This window comes from Balaenoptera borealis, assembly GCF_965194805.1.
Source record: "Balaenoptera borealis genome assembly, chromosome: 12".
NCBI classification, from domain to species: Eukaryota; Metazoa; Chordata; class Mammalia; order Artiodactyla; family Balaenopteridae; genus Balaenoptera; species Balaenoptera borealis.
In genome coordinates this window covers 69,401,938-69,416,655 of record NC_138869.1, presented here as the reverse complement: position 1 = coordinate 69,416,655, position 14,718 = coordinate 69,401,938, and the positions used below count along the sequence as shown (strand labels likewise).

General features: G+C 39.7%; 1 protein-coding gene across 2 annotated transcripts in view; it reads left to right on the top strand.

The window, feature by feature from the left end:
* The window catches only part of NUDT3 (nudix hydrolase 3), a 121,315-nt gene that overhangs the window by 64,225 nt on the left and 42,372 nt on the right, over nucleotides 1-14,718 (top strand). For both annotated transcript variants that reach the window (XM_082345156.1, XM_082345157.1), the window contains one exon: nucleotides 5,116-5,226. In XM_082345156.1, the coding sequence (XP_082201282.1) occupies nucleotides 5,116-5,226 (111 nt within the window). The remainder of the gene's footprint in view (nucleotides 1-5,115; nucleotides 5,227-14,718) is intronic.

Genomic DNA, 14,718 nt, shown 5'->3' with positions numbered 1-14,718 from the left:
CACCCTTGTCCCTAATCAATATAATGATTTTTCTGTGTCCATGAGGATACTAAGTTGTCCCAGGAGGACCACCTGTGTCATGAATCCAAGAGTTCATATATGGATGGGTGTGTTCTGTGGGTTCGTTTATCCATCTCTGCAGGGATATCACCTATCTTGATGAAAAGAGCTTCACAAAAGGTCTGATACACTTGGTTGGCTAGTCCCCCAGTTTGATCTGCCTCAAAATTGCAGAAGTTCTAACCTCTGCATCTCCTGTTCCTGGCTCATTGTAATGCCTAATGAATATTTGCTGAATAAATGACAAATTTTTTTTCTTAGTGTGTCATTTTCAGAATCGCTTAGGAGCTTTGCCATTTATTTCTTTTTAGATAATTTGTATTTAAAAATCAAGCTTCAGAATAAGAATTTACTGACCAGAACACCACTTAACTGTTTTATAAGGTAGGAGGGAGTAAACCCTCTGGCTAAAATAAAGAATATTTTGTTTTGGTTTTTGCAGTAAATTTTCAATGGATTGTCAAGGAAACTTACTGAGGAGAAGAACTATTTGCTGGTAATAGTGTTTGCTTTGAAGTATGACTACAAAGTAATGCAGCTCGCTTCCTCCAGCTGCAGTGTTATATGTAGTCTTACCTCATATAGTCATGCTTTGAATGTACAAAGCAATAACACTGGCTAGATTTACTCATTAATATTTCACATTTACTGATATTTAGAAATTAAATTATACTCTGTGGTACAAGTTTTCTTTTCTTTGCTTTAGCTTTGAGATGTCCCTTTAAAGGTCTTTCATTTGGACTATAACCTAATTGGATGGCCCTAGTCAGCCTTTGAAGCAAATGCTTAGGTTTAGAATGGCTGGTAAACACTTTGCCAAGAAGTGGGAAATCTCTAGGAAGAAAGACTACATGTTGTTATTTATATAGCAAATCAGTGAAGGATTAACCCATTTTTCTACTTTTTCTTCTTGAATCTCCCTTACAGATTAGATAGATATGACTTAAATGCCATTGCCTAGAGAGTCTTTGGAGGACTTATAAAAAACTTTTTGGCTTGAATTAACAAAGATGATTATATTTGGGTTTATTTTTCTTTTGATAAGGAATTTTTGAAAATGTAAGATTGGCCGCAGTTATCGAGGAGAATGGGTACGGCAGTGATCCCCTTTTTCTTTTATGGAAATGATTTAATATAGTAAAACTAAGGGTAACCTGAGAGGCCACTCCTCTGGAGTGTAGACTCTGAAGAAGATAGTGATGGCACTGACTACTTTAGCTTTTAAAAAATTACTGTGATCTTAAAACTAGTTTTATTTTATTGAGCTGAAGTTCACATAACATTAACCATTTTAAAGTAAGTCCGTGGCATTTAGCAACCACCACTTATGTCTAGTTTCAAAACATTTTCATCATTCCAAAATAAAACCTGTATCCATTAAGCAGTTACTCCCTATTCTTCCCTTCCTCCAGTCCCTGGCAACCACCAATCTCCTTTCTGTCTCTATGGATTTACCTATTCTGCATATTTTATATAAGTGGAATTATACAATATGTGACTTTTTGAGTCTGGCTTTCACTTACCATAATGTTCTCAAGCGTAACATTTATGTTCCTTTTTATGGCTGAAAACTAATCCTTGTATGTATGTGCCATGTTTTGTTTATCCATTCATCCGTTGTTGGACATTTGAATTATTTGTGCTTTTTGGTTATTGTGAATAATGCTGCTAGGAGCATTTGTGTCCAAGTGTTAGGGTACCCATTTTCAATTCTTTGGGGTATGGCGTATACCTGGGAGTGGAGTTGCTAGATCATATGGTAATTTTATGTTTAACTTTTTGAGGAACAGCCTAACTTCCACAGTGCCTAAACTATTTTACATTCCTACCAGCAGTGTATGAAGGTTCCTGTTTCTCTACATCCTTGTCAGTACTTATTATTTAAAAATTGTAACCATTCTAGTGGGTGTTAAGTGGTATCTCATGGTGGTTTTACTTTGTACTTCTCTAGTGACTAATGGTGTTGATCATCTTTTCATGTGCCTGTTGGCTATTTGTATATCTTCTTTGGAGAAATGCTGTTTGTCATTTTGTCCTTGAGTTGTACGAGTTCTTTATATATTTTGGATACTGGACCCTTATCAGATGATTTGCAAATATTTTCTTCCATTCTGTAGGTTGTCTTTTCACATCCTTGATAATGTCCTTCGATGCACAGAAGTTTTTAATTTTGATGAAGTCTAATTTATCAAAAATGTTTTGGTTTTGTTTCTCAGGCTTTTGTTGTCATGTCTAAGAATTTGGCCTATGTTACCAAATCCAGGGTCATTAAGATTTACCCCTGTTTATAGTTTTAGCTCTTACGTTTAGGTTGTTGGTCCACTGTGAGTTAATTTTTATATATGGCATGAAGTAGGAGTCCAACAAAGACTCTTATTTAAAAGCATAATTTCATGAAACCTCCACATAAAAAATTAATTATTTGGCCGCACCTCTTGGCTTGTGGGCTCTTAGTTCCTCAGCCAGGGATTGAACCCAGGCCACTGCAGTGAAAGTGCTGAGTCCTAACCACTGGACCGCCAGGGAATTCCCTCACATAGTACTTTTTTTTTTTTACTCTTTTTATTTATTTATAGCTGTGTTAGGTCTTCGTTTCGTGCGAGGGCTTTCTCTAGTTGCGGCAAGCGGGGGCCACTCTTCATCGTGGTGCGGGAGCCACTCTTCATCGCGGTGCGCGGGCCTCTCACTAACGCAGCCCCTCCCCACAGGCTCCAGATGCGCAGGCTCAGTAGTTGTGGCTCACGGGCCCAGTTGCTCCGCGGCATGTGGGATCCTCCCAGACCAGGGCTCGAACCCGTGTCCCCTGCATTAGCAGGCAGATTCTCAACCACTGCGCCACCAGGGAAGCCCCCACATAGTACTTTTAATATCCCTTGATTAAATATATATACACGCCAACCTAAAACTACTGTGGATTTTATATTATTTTAAGCTATTCCATGTTGTATTAATCAAATCAGAGTTTATATATTTTTTTTTAAAATAGTGTTTGTAAGTTTAAGACATTATTTTCTCAGTCCATGGGCTATATATTGGTGACTGTATATGGATTCATGGATTTCCTTCTTATATCTTGTGGTCCCCTCTAAGTCTGCAGATCATAGATTTTGTAGAAGAGCATCAGGAGAATCTATCATGGCAAGAAGGAAAGGGATTAAAGATGAAGAAAAAGGTAGAATTTCCAAGGGCACATAGTTGCAGAGACCTTAAGTGGGAGAGAGAATGCTGGAAGGTAGGTAACTGGAAGTTAGTGGTGGGATCTGTGAGCGCCAGAGAGGAAGGAGTGAATTCTTCCAGGCAACAAAGATGACTGCAGAGTAGAAGTTAAGTGCTGGGGAGTGGAGGGGTGGGTGGGGAATACGGTTTGGAATAGGGCCTGAGACCCAAAAGATATCATCAGAAAGTGATTGTTTAGGGAGCAATTGAGGATTCCTTTAGTTTTGGAAATAATGCCAACCCAATGCTACCTCCAAATGAGGAGTAAAGCTAACTTTATTTAGCATCTGTGCTAGAGAGGGTTAAGGAAAAGAAACTAGGGAAATTCTAGATTTTATTTCAACCATGACTCCAATACTGGTTAAGTTTGAATTAGTAACCTATATTCTGTATCAATATTTTGTGTTGGTTTGGTTTCTTTTCATTTCTTTTTTTAAAATTAATTTTATTGCAGTATAGTTGCTTACATATGTTGTGTTAATTTCTGCTGTACAGCAAAATGACTCAGTTATATATATATTCTTTTTCATATTCTTTTTCATTATGGTTTATCACATGATATTGAATATAGTTCCCTGTGCTATACAGTACGACCTTGTTGTTTATCCATCCTATATATACTAGTTTGCATCTGCTAGTCCCAAACTCCCAATCCTTCCCTCTGCCACTGCTCCCCACCACCCCGCCCTTGGCAACCACAAGTCTGTTCTCTCTGTCTGTGAGTCTGTTTCTGTTTCATAGATATGTTCATTTGGGTCGCATTTGAGATTCCACTATAGGTGATATCATATGGTATTTGTCTTTCTTTCTGACTTACTTCGCTAAGTATGATAATCTCTAGGTCCATCCATGTTGCTGCAAATAGCATTATTTCATTCTTTTTTACGGCTGAGTAGTATTCCATCGTATATATATGTACCACCTCTTCTTTATCCATTCATCTGTTGATGGACATTTAGATTGTTTCCTTGTTTTGGCTATTGCAAATAGTGCTGCTGTGAACATAGGGGTGCATGTATCTTTTTAGTTTTGTCTGGGTGTATGTCCAGGAGTGGGATTGCTGGATCATATGGCAACACTATTTTTAGTTTTTTGAGGAACCTCCATACTGTTTTCCATAGTGGCTGCACCAATTTACATTCCCACCAACAGTTTAAGAGGGTTCCCTTTTCTCCACATCCTCTCCAGCATTTATTATTTGTAGACATTTTAATGATGGCCATTAAATGTCATTTCTTGATAAAGTTTCCTAGTAAAAGAATTCCAGTTTTATCTCAGCTGAAAGAATGACGAAAAGAAATCTTTCTAGTCCTCATGTCTGTGAGAGAGCTAGGTTCTCAGCGCATACTTAGAGCTTAGGGTGATGTGTAGTATCGGCTTATGGCCATCTGATGGAGCAGGAACTGGGGCACACAGGAGTGAGAACCTTGGAGGGAAAGTTGGGACAGTGGTGCCAACTAGGGCCAAGGCCAGCTCTTCATAGCACTCACAGGCTCATCAGTGACAATCTTTGTTTTTTGTGTTTTTTTGAGTGTCTTTGTCAGCTGTGTGTTCAAAGGGCTTTAGAGAAATGAACAAAGGAGAGGATAGATTGGACAACTGAGTGAAAGTCTGAGGGGGGAACACATAATGGCCACTGGTTCAGATGCCCTTCTGCTTTTACTAGGCAGATTGTCTGCTTTTTCATACAGAAATGAAAGCTACTTTTCAAGAAGTGATTTGGAGAGGTATCAACAAAGAATGGATCTTAGGTATTTTTTTGTGGTGTTTAAACTCTGAATTTGTATGAATGTGTCTTTTTGAGTTTTTAACTACCCATGTGACCTCTGTGACTTTCAGGTGCTACTCGTGAGCAGTAGTCGCCATCCAGACCGATGGATTGTCCCTGGAGGAGGCATGGAGCCCGAGGAGGAGCCCAATGTGGCAGCAGTCCGTGAAGTCTGTGAGGAGGTATGCACTGTGAACAAAGGGCACGACTGTACCTTGTCATCATGAACCTGTCATGTCTGTGTAGTTCTTTAATTTATCACCACTCACTGAATGAACAGACTCATGATCACAGAAAGAAAGCACTTAGCAGTTACCACATGCCTCCTTGATTCAGGGGGCAATCAGGTTGTGACATGGTGATGTTTATCAGGCACTCTGTGCAAGGGGAGGGCTCATAGTAGTGACCGTATCTGATTATACCAGACAGTCCTTTGTGATTTCCTATGGATCTCTTCCCACACTGCCTCTGTTACCTGTGGCAGAAGATCAAGAATCAAATAGTTCATCAGCCCTAAGAAATAAGAGGAGTAAGCAGTATTGGTATTAATGGCTTATTCTCATTAACCTTTGGGTGAGGAGGAAGCAACCCTTGTTCTCCTGTGCTCCCTGGGTCCTGGCAATAGAGCAGTGGCTAAAGCAATAGTTCTGTTAGCCAGAAGTTGTTAATGGTGCACCTTGAGAGACAATAGTATCTTCTTTTTTATTTGGTCACATGATATTCAACATATATGTATTGAGTTCTTGGGCCATGCCCAGTATATCTTACTAGATACTCTAGAATAAACAGTCAGAAGTCAAATCTTGGTTCCCTTACTTCAAGGGCTTACAATTTTGTTGGGGAAACTGAGAAACAAGTTGCAATTCAAACCCAGGAGGAAGGAACTAATGTTTCTCCATAGCCTCTTGTGGCAATACCATGCTCTGCTCTGCTTATGCTAATCTCGTTTAGGAGTCCTAACTCAGTGGTGTAAATTTTACCACCCCCATTTACTTGCCTTGGCTGCATAGGGCTTTTTCGATCCATTTCCTTGTTCCAGAAGGGACTTAAGACTGATTCTAAGGACATAAAGTAGAGCTTAGAAAAAGTCTAAATTCTGCATTTCTTTTTGGTCAAGCCCTTGCTGAAGTCTTCTTAGACTAATTTTACTTTGGAATATCCAAGGAATTCTTTCCTTGCTCTGAAGTCCTGCAAACTTATGATGACTCGTGCCACTCTCATTTTATCATATATCTGGGTATCTATAACTAGATTTTAACCTCTGAGGACAAAGATTATATTTCCTATTTTCAGTCCTCCCTTCTTGTGTCTAGTACACAGCTGGGTGAATAGAAAGTAATTAACACATGCTTCTATGACAGATGGAACATAAAAGTCCTGGAGAAATACCCCAATTGGAAATTATCAGAGTTCTTTCTGGAGGATCTCAAAGGTTTGACTATTCAAATAAGTGTGGTAGGGCCAGTTGGTGGACCTAAGCTACATAATTTTGATTTCAATCCAGTTGGCTTCTGTGAGTTCGGAGGCACCTAAGGCAAAAGTGATGTTTGACAGAGTTATTGCGGCTCTGTGGATTCAGACAGGTTGTTGGAAGACCTGAAATAGACTGATGGTTCTAGAATAGAGAGGAAGGAAAAAGTTCAGAGACCTTGGGCAAAACTTGCTGCCTGGTTTAGAAGTTTTGGGGGAAGTGTGACAGCTTTACCTCTGTAGAGCACATTTGGATTTGGCATCTGTCTCAGGAAAACTTATACCCGTTGTTGTTACTATTGTTTCGTTGAGTGCTACAGTCGAATTGTCCTTGGGTTATATAAGTGCAACTAAGATGTAGAAAACTAGATGATTGCAATAGGAAGTACGGTGAGGGAGTTGAAAAGGATATAGGGTTACCCTTTTGTTTCCTGGAAATTACATACCATCCTTCAGTAGGTAAAAGGGGGAATAGAGTGGAGAATAAAGTGGAGTTGGGACATGAGAAGGTGAACAATGCAGCACAGATAATTAAAGTATACTTTTCATATGGTCAATATCTTATCTACCTCCTGTCTTAAAGGGAATCCCAAGCTTGAAATTAAACCCTGCCTGCCATTCTCAGCCCTGAAGAATCCTGCCTGACTTTGAGCAAAGTTTTTACTCTTGACTGGAGAGTCATACCATACCCTGTTCTTTATTCCAGCATTATTGAGAGGATAAAGAATAAGGTACCAAATAAACCAAGTATTCGTACAAACAGTATAAATTAGAGAAATGTGTCATTATAAAGACAAACATTTCCGTGGCTTACATCAAAATAAAATGGAGAGGGTGGCTTTTCTAATTCCACGTCTATCAACAGAGAATAAGACTTAAATCAGAGAGGATGTAAGTAGATGTTTTTTATTGTCCTTGAAGGGTAACTTTTGGAAGCAGAAACCACTGTTCAGGGGTTTATTTAATGTTTTTCAAATGTTTTCAAAATGTTATGACTTTTTAAAAGCACACATTCAAAAACTTTGTTCTTTCCTAATGCTTGCAGATCTGATTGCTATATTTATAAGCATAGGAGATTTTTAAGGGGCCTTTGGATAATGTCATTTTTAAGGGGTCTTTGGATAATGCCTAGGCCAGTTCATTGAAGACTTTTAGATGTTTCAAATTACATTTATAAATTTAATTAATTTGATTGTTTTTTAAAGAATGTCAGTTGTCTGACTTTAAAAAAATGAAAATCTTATGAGGCTCTTCAGCAAAAAGTCCTGTGAATGTCATGTATTAAACTTATAAATAAGATGAATATTAAATATTCCCATAATGTATATAAACTTACTAAGATTTTCAACTTAAAATCACAAGTCAGAAATAAGTTATTCAGTTATACTTTCAGAGTCGAGGTTACCATCTAATAGGCCAAATTCTTTTAAACATTACAAAATCATAAAATATGTCTGGTCTCCTTCACCTTTCCTGTTAAATGAGGCCAGGACTCAGGGGTGGCCTGTTAGGAAAGGTCGATCCAGTTCACTGCAGCTCAGTCGAGACTGTAACTTCACAAGGCTGGCTAGCGGTCATGGAATCCACGTGGGTGGTGATGGGTACTGAGTGAGCCATCTGTAGTATCTGGCACACTAGGCTAACTTTGTGCTTCACCCTGAAGGTCTCTTCCTCCATGTAGTCTTCATGATTCCTCCCTGCAGACTTGTTCTCCATATGTGTTTCCATTGCAGTCTGTACTTCTAGCATCGTATTTATCATGTTTTATTCATATCACTTGTCTAGTTGTCTTCTGTGCTAGACTTTACACTCTTTGTAGCCAGGTACCATTCTTTCTTGCTCACTGTTGAATCCCCAGTGCTTAACACATAACAAGTGCTGAACAAAATAAGTGTTGCAGTTTTTGGCGTGACCGCTAGAGCAGCCACATAAATGCAGTTGAGGTAGGCCCTTTTGGGTTGTCAGGAGTAGACATAACGTCTACAGGTCCCTCAGTTAATTGAGGGAGAAGAATATGGCAGTATCACAGCAGCTGCCCAGCCAGGCTGTGCAGAACTGGAAACTTAGGTCACAGAGCACAGGCAGGCCTTGCTCGCAGTGGGTAGATGGATGGTGGGAACGCACTGTAGCTCAAGAGCCTGGTCACCATACCAGAGGCCCAGCCCCTCTTCCACTGTGGAGCGCTGCCTTTCTAATGTCTTCTTAGCCTCCCGGCTTCTGCTTACCACTTTTTTTTTTTTTTTTTTAAATTTATATTATTTATTTATTTTTGGCTGCGTTGGGTCTTCATTGCTGCATGCGGGCTTTCTCTAGTTGCAGCAAGTGGGGGCTACTCTTCATTGCGGTGCACGGGCTTCTCATAGCGGTGGCTTCTCTTGTTGCAGAGCACGGGCTCTAGGTGCGAGGGCTCAGTAGTTGTGGCACATAGGCTCTAGAGCGCAGGTTCAGTAGTTGTAGCACGTGGGCTCAGTAGTTGTGGCGCATGGGCTTAGTTGCTCCGCGGCATGTGGGATCTTCCCGGACCAGAGCTCGAACCCGTGTCCCCTGAATTGGCAGGCAGATTCTCAACCACTGCGCCACCAGGGAAGTCCCAGCTTACCACTTTTTGTTTGGTGTTTTTCCTCCCTTGTGCATCACTAACCTGTCTGTTGACTCACTTTGTCTGTGTATCTCACATTCAGCCTTCCTAAGAGAGGACTTGATTGGTTTTGCCTACTTACAACCTTTAGAGCTGCCAGGCCACATCAGTTTCTAGCCATTTTGAAGATGTCTGCTTTACCTTTGCATCAGTTGCTGGTTTCTTATTCCTCTAACTGAGCTCAGAGTGGCAAGGTCATGTGCTATAAAACATGACAGCCTGTGCTTAAGTACTGCCTGCAGCAGCTGTACCAATGGTCCTGTGTATGTAGTAAAAAGATATTTAATAACACAGGAAAATATTTGCAGCACATTCCTAAGTGATCAAAGCAGGTTATGAAACAGTATTTATGACAGAAAACCATTTAGTGGGGAAGAAATATGTGTGTCTATTTGTACAGAAAGAACAGATAACACTACTTGTACACTTACTATGTGCCAAGCTGTGTTTAAGGGTTTTGCATATGTCGCCTCATTTCCTCACCAGATCCAATGAGGTAGGAACTGTTATTATCTACATTTTATGGGTTGAGATTCAGTGAGATCAAGTAATTTGTCCTGGCACGCCAGGACAAATTGTGCCCAGCTAAATGTGCTCAAGTGCTCAAGGTAAGATTTGAATCCAGAACATCTAGTCTTAGCACCCACACTCCTAATGCTTTGAAAGAATGCCCATCAGATGTTCACAGTGGTTATCTTTGGGTTAGCTCTTAGATTATCAAGTTTTCTACATTGAACATATATTTGTTACTAGAAAAATTTTCTGTATAAACGTGGATGGAATGAGGTTATTAAGTAGTTTATCATGGCATTGTCAGTCCCAGATACCATAAAACTCAACCTGTTCTGAAGCTTTGTTCAACCCAGCTTAAAACTTTTAGCATATTGGCTGAATCTCAGAAACAGATAAATCTGTAGCACTTGAAACATTACCAGTCACATTTAAAGGGCTGAACTTCCGTGGCAGTCCAGTGGTTAAGACTTCACCTTCCAATGCAGGGGGTGTGGGTTCTAGCCCTAGTCAGGGAGCTAAGATCCCACGTGCCTCTCGGCCAAAAAACCAAAACATAAAACAGAAACAATATTGTAAAAAATTCAGTAAAGACTTTAAAAATGGTCCACATCAAAAAAAAAAACCAAAATCTTTAAAGGGCTGAAATATTCCCTTCTGGAAACTAGCTTCCATTTTTTAGCTGCTTCTAGTTAAAGTCCTGTTGTAGTGACCCCTCAAAGGGATGAGGCTTTCTCCCAGGACTGGCCATGGGCCTTGGTAACAGTGCATCTCTAGCAAAGGCTAGTATGAGCCAGCCATGTGATGCTCTCTCAGTAATAAAAAAGAAAAGCACTTCTTTGTGTGGTTTTCAGAGCTGTTCTTTCTTGCTAATTCAATGGGAAAGGTAAAACTGCTGGCTGACAGGGAAGAAAGAGAAGCTGGATCTGAAACTGTTCTGTCTTCTGTTCAACTGTTATGTTTCCATTTCTTTCATCCATTCTCACCTCAGCCAAACCAAGAATGTTATCACAAAGATACAGTACCTCTGAAAACAGAAACAGGAAAAAATTATGTGCAAACTTCAACTGGATTCTCTTCAAGGGTGACAAAAGTGGGTACCTTCTGCCTTTAGAGAAATGTAGCCAGTGATAACTGAGAGTGTGGCCAAATGCCAGTTCCTTTTATCTGCTGCCTCATGTCTGGACAAGGTCCATATCCATATCCATTTCTAGCATATAAATTATAAAGTTTTTGTAGGCAGCCTGATAATTAACCTGTGACATAGGCCTAGCTTTAAAAAAAAAAAAAGGAACTTGTTCTCTGACTTCCTCACTTGTGTCCTAATATCACACTTCTCTGCTGCTCCTTTGTCTCTTACCACCTGTTGCTTTGCCACATAAATTCACCATCATGGAAATTTTTTCAAGTCAGTGATGTCGCTTTAAACTTCCCTGTACCTTGATGCCCTCCCTCTAGTTTTTGGGTTTTTTTGTTTTGTTTTGGCCTCGCCGCGCAGCTCGTGGCTTCTTATATTTCCCCGACCAGGGATTGAACCTGCGCTGCCTGCAGTGGAAGCGTGGTGTCTTAACCATTGGACCGCCAGGGGGGAATTCCGTCAAGTTTTTGATACACTGTCTTATGTAAACATTTCACAGCATGTTTGACTGAATTCACCTTCATTTAAGATAGTTTTTTGAACATCTAGATGCTTTAATATAGTATCAAGGATCATGGTTGCCTTGAGCCCAGAACTGCTTCCTGATTATCCCTAGCCTTACTAATCTTATTTACGTCAGCCTATCAAGAATTTATTGTAACCCTTCTTGATCTCATTTGTATTTTCAGATAAGAACATGGAAAATGCCATAGTGAACTTTATTTTTAAAATCTGTATCTTCTTATCCCAATTCCTGTACTATGTGTTCCCTGTCCCTGCAAAAAAAAAAAGGTTGTACTCTCTTTTTTATGTAACATAGCAACCAGAAGACTCCCGTTGGTATCTCAGAACTGTCTCTGACAGGGAAACAGTGTTTCATGTCTCTTGTTATATACAAGTAGAACATTTGAAAAGCCTGTGACTGAGCTTCCCTGGTGGCGCAGTGGTTGAGAATCTGCCTGCCAATGCAGGGGACATGGGTTCGAGCCCTGGTCTAGGAAGATCCCACGTGCCGCGGAGCAACTAGGCCCGTAAGCCACAATTACTGAGCCTGCGCGTCTGGAGCCTGTGCTCCGCAACAAAAGAGGCCGCGATAGTGAGAGGCCTGCGCACCGCGATGAAGAGTGGTCCCCACTTGCCGCAACTAGAGAAAGCCCTCGCACAGAAACGAAGACCCAACACAGCCATAAATAAATAAATGAAAATGAAAAAAAAAAAAGATTAAAAAAAAAGAAAAGCCTGTGACTACTTGGGAATAATTTGAAATACAGTTTTGTCAGCCTTTTTTTAGCTCATAGTGTTTGACTCTGTTTGGAGTGGAGAATAAAGTGAAGGCTCTGTGTGACTGTGTTGTATTTTCATCTTTACTTTTTGGCCCAGCCTAAACAGTTATGAATGGAAGGTGGGGATAGTGTATCACAGAATTTATTAGGGAAATACATTAATTTTTTTTAATTTAGAACTTTAACCACAAAATATATATCATAATATATTAAGAATAATTTCAGTCATTTCAACATGATAAATAAAACAGGGAGAAATAATGTAGACCAGGGGTCTCCAGCTCATAAGCTTGTAGGGAAGCTGTCAGGCAGTTGACGGTGGGTGTAGCTCTGGTAAAGTGGGGAGAGCCTACCCTAGACCAGAGACGGTCCTCTTCAGGCCTAGCCGGTAGTTTTCATGTGGCAATTAAGATGCAGTTTGACTCTGATGTTTTAAGAGAAGCATGAAAGCTGGATTTTTTTTTTAATATATATATATTTTTATAAATTTATTTTATTTTTGGCTGCGTTGGGTCTTCGTTGCTACGCGCGAGCTTTCTCTAGTTGCGGTGAGCGGGGGCCACTCTTTGTTGCAGTGAGCAGGCTTCTCACTGCGGTGGCTTCTCTTGTTGCGGAGCACGGGGTCTAGGCCCGCGGGCTTCAGTAGCTGTGGCTCGCGGGCTCTAGAGCGCAGGCTCAATAGTTGTGGCACACGGGCTTAGTTGCTCCGCGGCATGTGGGGTCTTCCCGGACCAGGGCTCGAACCCATGTCCCCTGCATTGGCAGGGGGATTCTTAACCACTGCGCCACCAGGGAAGCCCCGAAAGCTGGATTCTTATGTGAGATCCCCTGATCTTTCAACATAAGCAACTAATTTTTAAAATTCGTTTTTAAAATGTCAGTCAAATAATATATGCCTAGTAGATTAAAACAACAGCAGTAGTAATACTAAAAGGCTCATAATGGAAAACAACCAAAAGATGTGTTCTTAATTAGGTGGATGATCTGTTTTGCAGATTTTTACTTTATTTTGAACTGTAAACTGAGAAGCTCCAAGCTCTTGGAAGAAGATAGTTTTATTTTTTAGTCTCCTAAATGATAAATGAAGGCAAATAAAGGTTTTTAACCTTGGGAATATTGCATTGTTTAATAGAAATGTTAATATGAGAAAATATATCCAGATGTAAATTACTGTAAATCAAGAGAGATCACAAACCAACCCCATTTGTTTGTTGAAAAGCAGGCTTTATTTAGGTAGCATTTTCTGAATTTCTATTATTTAATTTTTAAGGAATTTTAAAACCATGTGAATATGAATTATTAATAATAATGTACATGTATGTTATATGCACCTATAGATTTATCTTTAAAATTGATTTAAGGCAATTCCCTGGTGGTCCAGTGATTTGGATTCTTTGCTTCCACTGCAGGGGGCCCAGGTTCAATACCAGCCAGGGAACTAGGATCCCACAAGCCACGTGCCAAAAAATTAATAATAATAATAAATTCTAAAAAATTGCTTCAAAAATAGGCAGAGGATTTTTCTATGATTAAAATTTTTCAAAATAAAAAGTTCGGAAGAAAATAAGCTTAAACACTTATCATTTGCCACCTACACTGAAAGTCTTCAGGCGGAAACCACGAAGTACAACAATGATGGATGCCACTTTCCCCAAGAAAAATGGTGTTTTTATAAGTACTACCATGTCTTTATTTTTACTTGGTAAAAAGATAGATATTTTTAGCTTCTTTGGTCAAAGCATTATAAAATGTAAGAATCATGTCTCTTAATGCATTATATTTAATTATCTTATTCTGGTAATTTATTCTTTTTTAAGAGTTTAATGGGAAATGTGGCTCAGTGGTAAAACATTTCAGGAAAGCCTTTGTTCACCTAACATAGGGATACATGTTTGTGTGTGGCAACATGTTTATTCTGTGGTCCTAGAAAAGCATATACACAAAAATATAGCAAAAGAAGTTAAGAGCTTTTCCTTAGAAAAAGTCGTTTTGAATATATAAAATGATCAGAGAAAACATACCATGTCTTAGATGGAAGGCCGTTGGTGTGAGGCCGTTTTATGTTAGAGTACAGATTGAATCCCGCGGATCTCTGGCAAAGGGCCTTAAGTAAATCCGTATTGAATCTCCTGTTTCTGGCAGCTGAGAACTTAGAAAGGGCCTTTCCTCTCAGTTACAGTTCAGGGATGAAAGGAGACCTTGGCATAGACACTGCCTTCAGTGAAGGGCTTGGCTGAGGCAGCTGTGATAATCCCTGTGCTCAGTTTTTGCTCTGTGCTCACATGACCGAGAATGTAATTCAACTCTGGCCCCAGAGCAAGGGAGGCCTCTCTCTCCTTTCAGAGGAGCACTCCTCTCTGCTCCTAGGCTGCCTCGAAATGGTAAATGGCTACTCCTAGGTTACTTCCACGATGACTTCTGGAGTCAACCTTAAAATGATTGAGAATTTTTAGTGACTGTCATTTCGGCTTTTGTAAAAATACTTAATGGATACTTTTGGCTTTATGAAAAGTGTTATTCAAAATGTTATTACATATTTATGTTATTGACCTTGTTTAAATACACAGGTGCTTTTTTTTTTAAGTTTATTATTTATTTATTTATTTTAGTTTTGGCTGTGTTGGGTCTTCGTTGC